A 13,453-nucleotide genomic window follows, 5' to 3' on the forward strand; every position below is an offset into this window, starting at 1 on the left:
TGAGTGAAAATGAATACAATCAATACATTTTATCTCATTTAGCATCAAAGTTTTTTATTTTTATTTTAAAAATGTGACGTCACAAGGTACCCTTCAAGTTTGGAAGGATTTTCAAGGTCATTGGTCCCCAAGGTCATTCTACGGATAGCGATAAACTCACTATTATAGAATGAGGACTTAACCTTCACAAATAAAATTCATCTCTTTGCTGCAATCCTCCACTTTCATCTTACCCTTGTCGTTCATTGAAACACAGCCGGATCCTGATGGTTCATTACTTCCATCCCATTTTACATAACCAGGGCTGTCACCATCAACCCATTCAAACGTATCTGCCTCCTTTAAGGAAATGGATAACATATATTGAAATTACTCATTTCGCCTTTTTTCTCATCGGATAAACGCTGAAATGTCATACAACACCAAAAACAGCTATAAGTGATTCTACGTAAAGATGGCGCATTTTCTTTCAACATTTTTTCATGGTCAAGTCAATCGTTATTACGGGATCTGACCGAAAAAATAACGCCAACCATGGCCTGATCAGAAAAAAAGTCGAACCTCAGCTGACAATATCAGTATCACCTTTAAAGCTGCAATAGCCGTTGCTCGACTCTAAAAAAAAAGACTTTGTTTGATTTAATGACTTACTCTTAATATTCTATACTACAAGGTGTATTGCATATATCTATAGGTAAACTTGTTTGTGGAGTTGTACACACAATACCAGTCTGAGAATAGAATTATTGATTTTGGGTCCACACCCTAAATCAGCGCCCTCAACGGTGATCCTGGTCTCAACCTTTTACAGTACTGCTTATGGATAAAATCGAGCTCTAATTAACATGTAAATTGTGTAACCATTGGTATTTTAACAATTTTCAATGAATATATTGTTGGTTGTCTGATCAAAAAAATAATACCCCAATTACAGCAAGTGTAGCTTTAATGACATATGTTTGAGTTCAGAATGAAACACACCAAAATCATATAGCCAATAACATACTACTGCTACAAAAATACATGTACGCGATGAGCGTGTTAGCGCCATCTAGTGGCCAAACATCAAACCTTGTCGCACGTTACCGAAGAGTAAAACCTACCATTACCCAAACAAGTCAAATGAAATTAAGTCAAAAACAGTACTTCAAACAGCTTTTTATTTCTAAATGATATTTTCCATGTTTAAAATACTATGGGTTGTCAATGTTATAAAAAGAACTCTGTTTAAAAGGCAGTCCAGTTGTATTAATAAGACAGTACTGACGAATGTCTAGACATGATAACTTACAATTCGGGCTATTTACTATCCTATATCCAGACACTTCGAAATTTGTATATCATATTGTTTACTTTTCTGACCAATGTATTTTAGGAAATAATTTCTATCATTGAATATATTTGTTGACCACCCCCCCCCCCTCACCACCACCACCACCACCACCACCACCACCACCACCGCCACCGCCGCCGCCGCCGCCACCACCACCACCACCACCACCACCACCATTTGTACCAACGCAGTATATCTGTTTAACGTACCTTTTCATCACTGAGTCCAATCCAAACAGTGAATTTATTTGGTCCCATATCAATAACATCTTCATGTTCATCTTCTGTGTTGATAGATACCAGCTTACCAAGTCCATTGATGGCACAGAGTTCATTAGCATCCATCCAGCTTGCACTAACAGTACTATCACTATAACAATAGCCAGGTTCAGTAATTCCACACATACCTAGGTAGAAGAAGATAGCCGAGTTCATTTATGCCACACATTCCTAGATAGAAGTAGATGGCCAAGTTCATTTACTCCACACATTCCTAGATAGGAGAGTCAAATTCACAAATTCATTTACTCCACACATTCCTAGATAGAAGGAGATGGCCAAGTTCATTTACTCCACACATTCCTAGATAGAAGGAGATGGCCAAGTTCATTTACTCCACACATTCCTAGATAGGAGAGTCAAATTCACAAATTCATTTACTCCACACATTCCTAGATAGAAGGAGATGGCCAAGTTCATTTACTCCACACATTCCTAGATAGGAGATGGCCAAGTTCATTTACCCCACACATTCCTAGATAGAAGGAGATGGCCAAGTTCATTTACTCCACACATTCCTAGATAGGAGAGTCAAATTCACAAATTCATTTACTCCACACATTCCTAGATAGAAGGGGATGGCCAAGTTCATTTACTCCACACATTCCTATATAGGAGATGGCCAAGTTCATTTACTCCACACATTCCTAGATAGAAGGAGATGGCCAAGTTCATTTACTCCACACATTCCTCGATTGAAGGAGTAAATGGTACTTATTCATAACTGTGAAGTTATAAATCATTTGGTAGTCTCCTGGAATTGTATTTTCCTTACTAATTTTATGGGTTATTCATGTCCGTTGCTTCTTCTACAATGTTGCACTGATCAATGTTGAAGGAGTTTTAGCTTGTGGCGCATTCATCCCCGTTCACCCTCCTGTGGGAGTTGCCCCCCCCTCCCCCAGGGTTTTAAAGATTACAAAATTCAGAACCCTTCTTCTCTTAGACTGAAAGTTCAGCAGTTGTGGGCACTCTTACCATATTTACGATGATAAGGACGCCCCCTGTGGCGTATTTTACAGTCTCGTCCTCTCACAAATAAGGGATGATATCATAGGGTGATGATAAATAGGTGACGAAGCACAACATATTTGCATATTTGATGTATGCTGAGTTTTGACTATTACTTTTCTCTACGCAATTATCATTTTAAACTGACAGCAAAAGAAACACGTACTGGCATTTGTATTGATCTCGTAATTACAATAGAAACTGGTAAGACTGCAACCGATCTAGAACGCTACGTTGTCTGCTAAGACTGCTACATTGTATCGTCTGGCTCCATAAAAACTAGATGCATCTAAAAAATCTCTAAAGAAAGGAGTTACTCACTCTCGCATGATGGTGGTATAGGTGGAATGAAGTCACCATTGTTGCATGTGGATTCATCATCATACAGTTTTATTTTATACATTTGGTTACATTCAACGGTGGCTGTGCCTCCATGCTCTACAGGTGTTGGACCATTCACCACGCCATTCGAGACAGTTGGCTTCGTACAGAAGTCTGAAATACAAAAAAAAAGAGATTGCGCACTCTAACAGTGAATATAATAATGATAAGCTTTGCAAGTATCTGATAAATATTTGTAAAGAAATGTGTAAAAGGTAAACTTGTAAGTAATCACTACGTCACACTCTGTCTGTGCATACTTCTGTCGCTTTCCAATATATTGAAAACATCACCGTGGTGCAATTTTGGGAAGCGTTCAAAATTGGTAATTAGGATAGAAGTGCGCCCCCATGTGTCGGACAACTTGACAAACTCGTTGGATCTCGTCATATTGATTAGTTACTCTTCTGATACCAATCAGTGTAGTCACATCAATGGCAGTCAAATAAAAAAAAAATAGGTTTAGTTTTTCATTAATTAAAAATCCCAAATAAATACCCATTTCGCATCCAAATAATATTGTTTTATAATTATGATCTGATGTCATCGATTACTCAATAGATATGATATGACGTACCCATGCATTGTGGAACTGGTTTCGACCACAGACCATCATCACATTGACTCGTCCGATCTCCAACCAAGACATAATTTGGATTGCACACAAAAGTACGATAGCCGCCATGTTTTAAATCACCCGTTACTGTACCATCTGAGATTTCACCAAGGTCTGTACAATCTGAAATAATGAGAACATAGATATGCAATAATATGTACTCCTTATAAGGAGCGATGTCACACCCTTGTCATCATAAAAAAACAATCAGTAAGACCTAACAAAAACATTGAGTGGTTCCGATTTTGCTCACTTTTAGAATAGATTTTTTATTCAATTTTTTCATATGTGAGTGTCTAGTTCAGGTAGTTATGTTTTCCGTTGTTTTCCATATGGTCTCTGTGCTATTGATGTACAGTCATTACAGATTGGAAGAACAGTTTTGTATTGTCTTTTTAAGCTCCTGTCAGTTTTCACATCCACCATTTCTAGCGAGACTTCACTGTTTTCTCGACAATTTATTTTTTTTTCTCGAAAACGTAAAAAAAAAATGGGGATCGGCAGTGAACAACTAGGTGGGTCGGGTAACCGGATCCAAACAATTTTTTCAGGCCTAAGATGAACGTAAAATATGAACGTAAAATACCTGAAAATTATATTATATTAAGTACACGTGATCTTATCAACGAAATTATCAGACTGTATGGCTATGTTTCTTCCTAGTCACTTAATTATACAAATTATTCTGCCATGTCATTATTCTAAGTGATACCCCCTAGCATGACCAAATTAATCTCACAGGATGATTTATTACTGTTGGACACTTACTGCACAGACCAGGCCATCGTCGGCAAGGCTTCGTGTCAGCGTTTCGAGTTTTTCCCGTGGTCGTTTCATTGCAGTGTCTCCCACCATTTGCTGGTTCCGGGGAACCACAGAGTCTGGTCCGTGTGCGGACTCCCCAATTGCACGGTTCTGAACACGAGCTCCATGACGACCAACGTCCCCATCCGCCATCTTGAAATAAGAGTGTTGAATATTAATTAATCAACGGAGTATACAGGGTTCTAAATTAGAAATGATCTTGATAATGATTATAATAATAACTATTCGCTGAGTTTATTCGTTTTTGGGCGTAAATGTTGCTGCACTCTTAAAACATTGGTTCTGGAGAGTCAGTTCATGATTTTACATCACCGACAATTTTTGCGATTACGAGAAACATCAAGTTGATCTTGTGCATTTATAGGGTATCTTTGCTATGGGCTATTGCATAATGGGAGATAGCAGAAATACATTATTCAATGATTGAACACTGAATATTCATGAGTTAAAAACGCTATACACTCCAGTGTGAAACAGTTGTCATGAATATTCAGTGTCCAACCATTGAATAATGTATTTCTTCGCTCTCCCATGATGCAATAGCCCATAGCTATAAAGGCACAAGATCAACTTGATGTTTCTCTGAAATCGCAAATAATTGTGGTGATATAAAATGATGAAATGATTCTCCGGAACCCATAGTTTATTAAAATGTCTCTATTTCCTGGAGTGACGTTCCCCCTTAGTAACTTATAAACGATGCGATGACGTAATTGTTTATACATATAACAACGTCGAGGAAATCCTACTATGCAGTAAACTGTCTGTAGGAGACAATCGTAATGTTACAGAAGGCAATGGCGTAATCGAGATTTTATGTAAATATTTAAATCTCGATCAAGACGTTCATAAACTCAGCTTGTACAACTTTAAATATTTGGTGTTTGTTACATTGTATGTTTGTAGCGATAATGTAATACGACTGGATCCGTCGACACTATTTGTCACCCCCTTGTGGAGCAAAGTTTATCGATGTTTGTTTTATTTCAAATTTTGTTGTTTTTTCTTGTTGGGTTAGGGTTACTCATTTAGCTCCGATTAATCAACTATTCGAATGCTTACCAATGACGCATCTTACACTTGCGTCGTCCGCATGCGTACAATCTAGGGCGGTTTCCCTGCTGCCGTAGTTACACCAAGCCAGAGATGATTCATCGCCTGCACAGTCTACGTTATTCATGACAATTGGGACGTCATCTGACGCGGGTTCAAAGGTCACACCAACTGTGAATAATTAAGAAAGAAGTGGTAATTTCGAGCTCCTCGTTGTCTGTGACTCAGTAGAATATAGACCATACAACTAGGTCATTTGATGTTAAAAAATTGAATTTAATACAGAAAATTCTGATAACCAAAATAATAGACATGCTTTTTTGAAGTGTTAAGACAACTTAGGGTTTTGGGTGGATATTTATTATTTATTCAAGTATTTCACTATGCAAGTACACATATACCACAGAAAAGTAGAGATATATGTGCGTATAAAACCTTGTGACCTCACATGGAGAATATTTCAGTGACAGTGTGTTTGCGAAAAGTATTATACAATGTATTACAGAGTACTCCTGACATTCCCAGCCTCGTCCCACGCATTCGAATTCGCTTGTACTCTCTATCACCTAATTTTGATGATGTATGTTTAGTTTTTTTGTCATCTAGATTAACTAGTCTATGTAACAAGCCCTCTTTTAGTCACAATTTTAGGGAAGCTTTCTCGAATTGTTTAATATGTGAACATTTGGATGCGTTTTAATAGTTGGTCAATCTGTTGGCAAAAACCACAATCGAAAAGTTCGACTTTGTGTTTGAAACAAAAAATTGTTTTGATATAGCTTTATCGTACCAATGCACGAAATTTTATATATATATTTGAATCTTTTCTCATATGGTCAACTGGACTCTTAGATATTATTTCTTATTGAACGTTCACTCATAATATTTATCTTTGTTGCAAGTAAATTTGAACTTATATGTCTTGTTTTGTTTCTGCTTCACATAATATTTGCGTAGTTGTCATGACTAGATCAAAACCAATAATCACCGTTTCAAATCGAAATCAAACTGATAAAAATATGAAAATTTCCCCAAATTAACAATATTTCGAACAAAATGAGCCTGTTAATTTTCAACCTCGCGTAAAGTCCATAAGTGCTTATATGCAGGTCAATCATGAAGTTAAAAACTCGATTATTGTACTTTCAGTCTCCCCTCATTTGACTATCGATCGACCAACTCACCAGAATCAGCACTGGGAAAGCCAAGATCTTTACAGGCGACATGTCCGTCTTCCAAATCCCATGCTGTGTTACAGATTGTACCCCATCTTGTAATCTCTTCCAAAAAGACTTCTACCCGACCCTCACCAAAAACATCGGAACCACTTAATCTAGTCATACCTGAAAATGAAAATATTAGTCAAAACTCAAAACTTAAAATACAAGGTTTATAAAAAAATATACGATGGAAATCAGTTCAGTAGAAACAAATCGTCGTCGGGTTCGACAAAAAAATCATACCTTTAATAATATTGTTACATATTGTCTGACTTAACGCATATCTTGCTAAACATATTACTTCTTTTCATTGTCTGGCTTGAGAAAAAATGACATTAAAATAGGTACAGTTCTTTGCTTAAGTTTACAATTACCGGTATCTTCAGATAGTTGTTAAATTATATACCTTGTAACAACACACGCTTCGTTCAGGCAAGTTGATGGAATAAAATGTGGCAATGTTGATAAGATTCTTGTCGAACCTGAAGGCGATTCTTTCTATTCAATTGGCTTCCATTGTATCCAACTGACCATCTTGTTTTCAGTTTCATTACAAGATATCCAGATTTTTGACATTGTATTGTCTCCCTGAATAAACGTAGGTTGCTATTGGTAACGCGGCATAATCTTTATTGCAGAAAACCTGTTCCAACTATTCAGACTACTGTACACGGAACGGTAAAACACTTGAAATAACATAAATTTATTGCAAGCATAAAAGCCACCAGCCAAGTACTATGTAGAAGTAGACATACATACTATATTGGGAACACTCATATGAATTCAATTCTTCGTACAAAGAAGTGATGTTCATGAATATTTTCAAGGACAGTCATTAGAAGAAATTAATCAACTTATATTTAGATGAAGTACTGTTAACCTAATGTTAATTAGCTCTCGATCGAATGACTATGTTCTCACTTATTTGTAGATGCAGCCAAGGAGAAACAATTTTTTAACCCGGTTGGCAATGGGGCATATTACACGCCATGAATTGCTATTAATTACCTCAATTAAATTACATATTTTAAACCTAACATGACGATGATAAGATTACATGACTTACTAACAGGTCGGACGAGGCAGTTGATAGTGCTGGTTTCCAAGCCAGTACATCCTACGTCTTCGTTTACTATCCCACCATACATACACGTTCGAGTCCTGGTACGGGTGCCACGTGACAGCGACCCTAGGTTTGGCCGACAGGGGACCGACGTCCACATTGACCAAACTGACGAATGAATAAATGAATAAAGAAGTATAGTAGATTATTGGTAGTTTTTGGTTTAATGTTTGATCGGTTGAGGACTTCTGTTAGTGATATCTGCAAATGAAAATTCTAAACTTTAAATTGGTACAACATTAAAATGAGTAATGAGACAATGGATTAACAAAAGCTGAAGGATGTCGTCGAAAATTCTTATTTGTATGTGATGTTTGGAACAACAGTATTACTATAATTTTTATGTTTTAAGGAAGACGGTTTGTTGTAAGGAAGACGGTTTGTTGTTTGAATTGGTAGGTACGTTTTATTTTTTTTTCTCCATAACTGCGTATGTAAACATTGATATCTGCGTCCTGTAACATTCGTTTCGATCTGCGCAAGGGTTGCGTCCGAGAACGCATCTGAATTAGATCGCACCTATCTCAAGAGATACTGTTAATATGTTGGGCTACGAATGAAATACTTGTTGTCTAGAAAACATAAGCGGTACTATTCTCTCTGAAAGCTATTAATTGCTTTATACACGTCTTAATTATATTCGTCTACTATATAATTATATGACATATTGTATCAATAAATGTTTCATATACAACTATACAATGTGAGATAGCATTATCCTTAATGGTTTATTCGGCACACACTGCAATTATACCACCAATTGTATCATATATACTACGTAAAGCCCTACTGTGACATTTGCTTCATACAAACAGGTCTATTCAACATAGCAATTACGCCTTCAAAGTTTCACAAATAACGACCTACTTGGGCATGGTTGCTTGTTGCATTTCTGATAGTCAGTGTCCAGTCCAGGACACGGATCGCCACCATCTCCTTGAGGAGGACTGTCACAATTCCTGGTACGGCTTTGATACCCCACATTACAACTCACCGTACAATCACCCCAATCACTCCACCCTCCCCATTGTCCATCTACAACTGTAAAAGTAAACACAGAGAAACAATTAGATGACGAAAATATTCATCCCATTGACAGTGTCACACTTTATTGACAAGATGTTTAATAGTCAGTATCAGATGTTGATTTTCAGAACTGTTTATATATGATCGCTATAGATTTTTTTGTCATTTTAAGATTGATGACTATTATAAGGACAATTGTGAATATGTGCTAATATGATGCTTTCTATAAGAAAAACTCTCTCTCTCTCTCTCTCTCTCTCTCTCTCTCTCTCTCTCTCTCTCTCTCTCTCTCTCTCTCTCTCTCTCTCTCTCTCTCTCTCTCTCTCTCTCTCTCTCTCTCTCTCTCGTTCCGTCCTGTACATTTGTCTTACCCGGTTCGGTACAATCTCGTCCAATAAACCGATTACCCACTTTACAGTTACAGATGTAGGTATTCTTTTCATAATCCTCGTGACAGTATCCCTCATTGGCACACGGGTTACTTCTACAATGCATTCCTTCAGTATTTCCCTAGGGCAGGATAAGAATGTCCAGACTGTCAAATGTATTGTAAAGACTGAAAAGTACAGTTAGTCTCGATATTTATCGAGCAATATGTAGTTTCACAGAGAATATATTATATAATTTGCATTGTACATGTTTACCATGTAATATGCTGTATTTTAGCAGATGTCAATTTATCACTACTGCATGATCTGATCAGTGACAATTCCATTTATTGTTGGCATGACGCCGTATTGCAGAATAGCTAGTATATCTTTATAAACACCTTCTGATCCATTTTTGGATTTTTATTTTCTTAGCAGATATGATAAATTTGACATCATAATCTTCACGTTTTGGTTATCTTTTTCTAAACGTACAATTTGCCAGTGAAAATACTTCAAAACAATAACTATTATCATGGTTTTAATCTATCTATCACTTTAATAGACTGAGTACATTTTAATTGGTACAACTGCTAGACAACTTATACTTGATGTTACAGTACATTAACCTTACCTCCAACTCATAACTCTCAGCTTTACCATACTCCCAGCCAGGGTTGTCTGTTAATTGGCCATCCAGAGCCATCGACGGACAAATTTCACAAATTTGAAGGTACGCGTTGTAGTTGAACGAGCGGCAATCATCTCCTCGTCGCATACACCTGAAGGCGCACAGAAACACGTACAATGTTTGCTCATAACTTCTGAAGTTCGGGCACGAGTATGACTTGTGTTGATCGGGTATGACGCTTTGATGCAAGTATATCTGTTGTGTTGGGTCAAAGCTACTTTCCGCCAAAACTATGTTGGCAGACAACAGGAGCAACCCAACCGCAAAGACGACTAAACGTCCACCCTTTAGTTCCATGTCACCGATATGTTATTTCAGGTGATCACGATAGTTTTGATGGTAAATAAGAAATGTGTTCACGACAGTGCGAGTCCTTTCTGACCAGCAATGACTCTGGAAAGGACGACCCTTAGTAACCGACTACAGTAATTCAACATCCAGATGATTTGCAAATGTAAGGAAATTTGTCGATGATTAATCACATTTACAATGACAAGTATCGAACTGTATACTCTTGAAACAACAAATAACAAAAAAGTGTCACAGTGAACTGAAATTAATTTTCACTGACAAGTATATTGCTGGACAAACTGTGTGTCCATGCGAACTTAATCAACAAAGTGTATATCCACTCACAATGGGCCAAACCATGCATATCTCTTAACGTGAATTATTAATAATATTTTTACAAAGTAGCTATTTGCCAAACCCAACCTACATTACTTTATGTGCGAGCCAATTAAGCAAAATGTCACGCCAAGCCGTTGTCATGGTAACAATCAGCTCACAGCGATGGTTAAACGTTGTGCCATCCACTATATGACCGAAGTCACGAATTATAATAACATACCATTAGGGAAGATGATTATGTTTGTATCGCAACATAGTAGTTTTAACTGGTGTCTTAAAGAAATGAGAACCAGGCATCTATTTCGGATTTTTAATTTATAAAACAATTTTATCATGGCTTCCTACTTGAAAAAAATCACTGAGAAACAACATTTCCTAAGTCTGTGTTTGAAACTTAAATGCATTACAAAAAAAAGTGTAAAAGTGGTTGTTATTGTACGTACACATTTACTATGCTTTTGCAATTTATTTAATTACAAACAAGGACTTGGCATATGTTGTGACAGTTTGATTTTTCAAGTAGGAAACCTGATATAATTGTTTTACAAATTAAAAATCCAAAATAAATACCCAATCCTCATCCATATGGCTACGTTAAGCCGAAAGAGGATGATAAATCTAGTTCTTCATAAAAAATGGGATTGGGCGTAAGGGGTTGAATTGGATGGTATATTTATCTTTTTTTTCAAATAATGGGGAGTCAAACTACCAAACTGTCACAAAGTCCATTAGGAAATGGAAGCAAACAAATTCCAAGTACTTTGTGTTCATATACTGACCCCCTAAGATGTCGTTTATTCAGTAGTTCCTGTATGTCTATATATCATATCATTCGGACTCCATAGTTCATAATGAAAAACGACAAAAGTCCAAAGCTAATCAATATTGTTATTAAGGAAATACTAATGGACATTTCGATATGCTCTGATGGCTTTATCACCATAGTAACGAAGCATCCGACTGTAACTTACAAGGGTGTAATTATAATATATAAACTAGTCTAATAATACCATCGTCCATAATAGTTCTTTTAAGGGTGATAAATGAAACTGCAGTGCTCTAGTCGAAGTACTTTTTTCCTTGAATTGGTCAGAAATGATGATGGACATGATACTACTCATGACAACTTTGAACCAATGAAAGCATTGAAATGTTTTTTAAAAATACTATAGCGTTCTCAATAACGTAACTAGAATTACTTCGAAATGAACGACGGTCCTAATTCAATGTAAGGTATGAATGAAACGTAGCAAATGCTAAGGTGCATAAAAGTCAACTGTATTCAAAATATTTACTTAAACTTCGGCCGAAATATCTTTCCCCATAATAATATTTTTTCGATATAGTGTTCAAGCAATATCCAGAATCTAATGAAAAGTTTAATAACCTGGACTAACTAAGAGCAACTTAATAACTTGGACTAACTAACACAAATTTAACCATACTAACTTGGACTAACTAACACACACTTGAACCACACTAAATAGGACTAACTAACACAAAATGTAACCAGACTAATTACTAACACAGAATTTAACCATACCAACTTAGAATAACTAGCACAAATTTTAACCACATTGATTTAGAATAACTAACACAAATTTTAACCAAGCTACCTTGGAAGAACTAATATACATTTTAACCACACTAACTTGGAATAACTAACACAAACTTTAACCACATTGACTTAGAATAACTAACACAAACTTTAACCATACTAAGTTCGGAAAACAAAGTTGAGCACAGGTGACACCTTCCGTCCGCAGAAACCGCGAAGATGGTAACGATATAACACTCATGCGTAGCGATATAACACTCATGCGTTTGTGAAGACATAATGACAAGGTCGAGTGACGAGATGTCATGTAACAATACTAATATTATTAAAAACATAAAATGGCGTGTAATAACATGTGAATTAATTATTGATGCCAGATATTGTGAACTATCCAATGAAACACGTTTCGTTTGTTTTGATACATTTATATGTAAATCTTGCAGATTTAATTAATAATTTAGTAAAGTTGGTTATAAAAATTCCCACTGCGACAAAATCCTTTGATACAGAGCAGACAACTGTGAATGTATTGAGGGACGCTTTCTTCTAGAAATCTCAAGACAAACTATCACGACACGTAGCAGATATCGGTATCATGGAAATGAAGGGTGTATGTTTACTTCTCATTGCCGCTCAGATCTTTGCTTCGCTTTTTAGCTCAGTTACGACGGAAGGTGGCTTGCAAGAGATGTACATGCAGGAGACTAGAATACCCGATCAACATAAGTCATATACGTGCCCAAACACGAGAAGTTATCCACAAACATTGTTCGTTTTTCTTTGCGCCTACAAATGTTTGCGACGAGGCAATCGGTGCCGTTCTTTCAACTACAACGCTTATTTTCGAATGTGTGAAATTTGTCCGGCGAAGGCTTTGGGTCCGGAAGAGTTAAATGACAACCCTGGCTGGGAATACGGTGAGGCTGACGACTATCAACTAGAGGTAAATTACCTTAAAAGTTGTGTGGGGATTTTGAGAGTTTGACAAATACATACCTTTAGACGAAAGAGCAAAATCTTATATTGTAAAAGTATAAGAAAACTCCCGTTCATAAATTGCGAGGTTTCTAAGGGAGGCCACGAAGGAAGGCATTGATGCGAATCTTCAGAAGAAAAACTTTGTAGATACAAACATTTGTCGGGTTTAGTTATCTATTTTTGATGTAGCCATGACTGATTCAGAAGGGATGTCATGTGTCGTTTGAAAAAAATCCATCTATATTGAACTCCAAATCTACTATAGTTAATCACACAGTTTACGACTTCCTCCATTTGACCAAAGTAGGGGAAATGCCATCACAATCATGCGGGCAGGGGTAATTTCTCATGCCGTGCTGACG

The 13,453-nt window shown here is 36.7% G+C and overlaps 1 protein-coding gene across 1 annotated transcript; it reads right to left on the reverse strand.

The window, feature by feature from the left end:
* Positions 1–177: 177 nt before the first annotated feature.
* LOC144445022 (properdin-like) lies at positions 178–9,952 on the reverse strand. Its single transcript, XM_078134573.1, has 11 exons — positions 9,869–9,952; positions 9,238–9,376; positions 8,708–8,881; positions 7,784–7,948; positions 6,682–6,840; positions 5,507–5,668; positions 4,388–4,576; positions 3,581–3,742; positions 2,944–3,117; positions 1,543–1,739; positions 178–339 (listed from the first exon to the last, which is right to left on the reverse strand). Exons 1-11 carry the CDS (start codon positions 9,938–9,940, stop codon positions 178–180), a joined length of 1,755 nt encoding a protein of 584 aa, XP_077990699.1. The 5' UTR covers positions 9,941–9,952.
* Between the last annotated feature and the right edge of the window lie 3,501 nt (positions 9,953–13,453).

This window comes from Glandiceps talaboti, chromosome 13 (assembly GCF_964340395.1).
Source record: "Glandiceps talaboti chromosome 13, keGlaTala1.1, whole genome shotgun sequence".
Taxonomy (NCBI): Eukaryota; Metazoa; Hemichordata; class Enteropneusta; family Spengelidae; genus Glandiceps; species Glandiceps talaboti.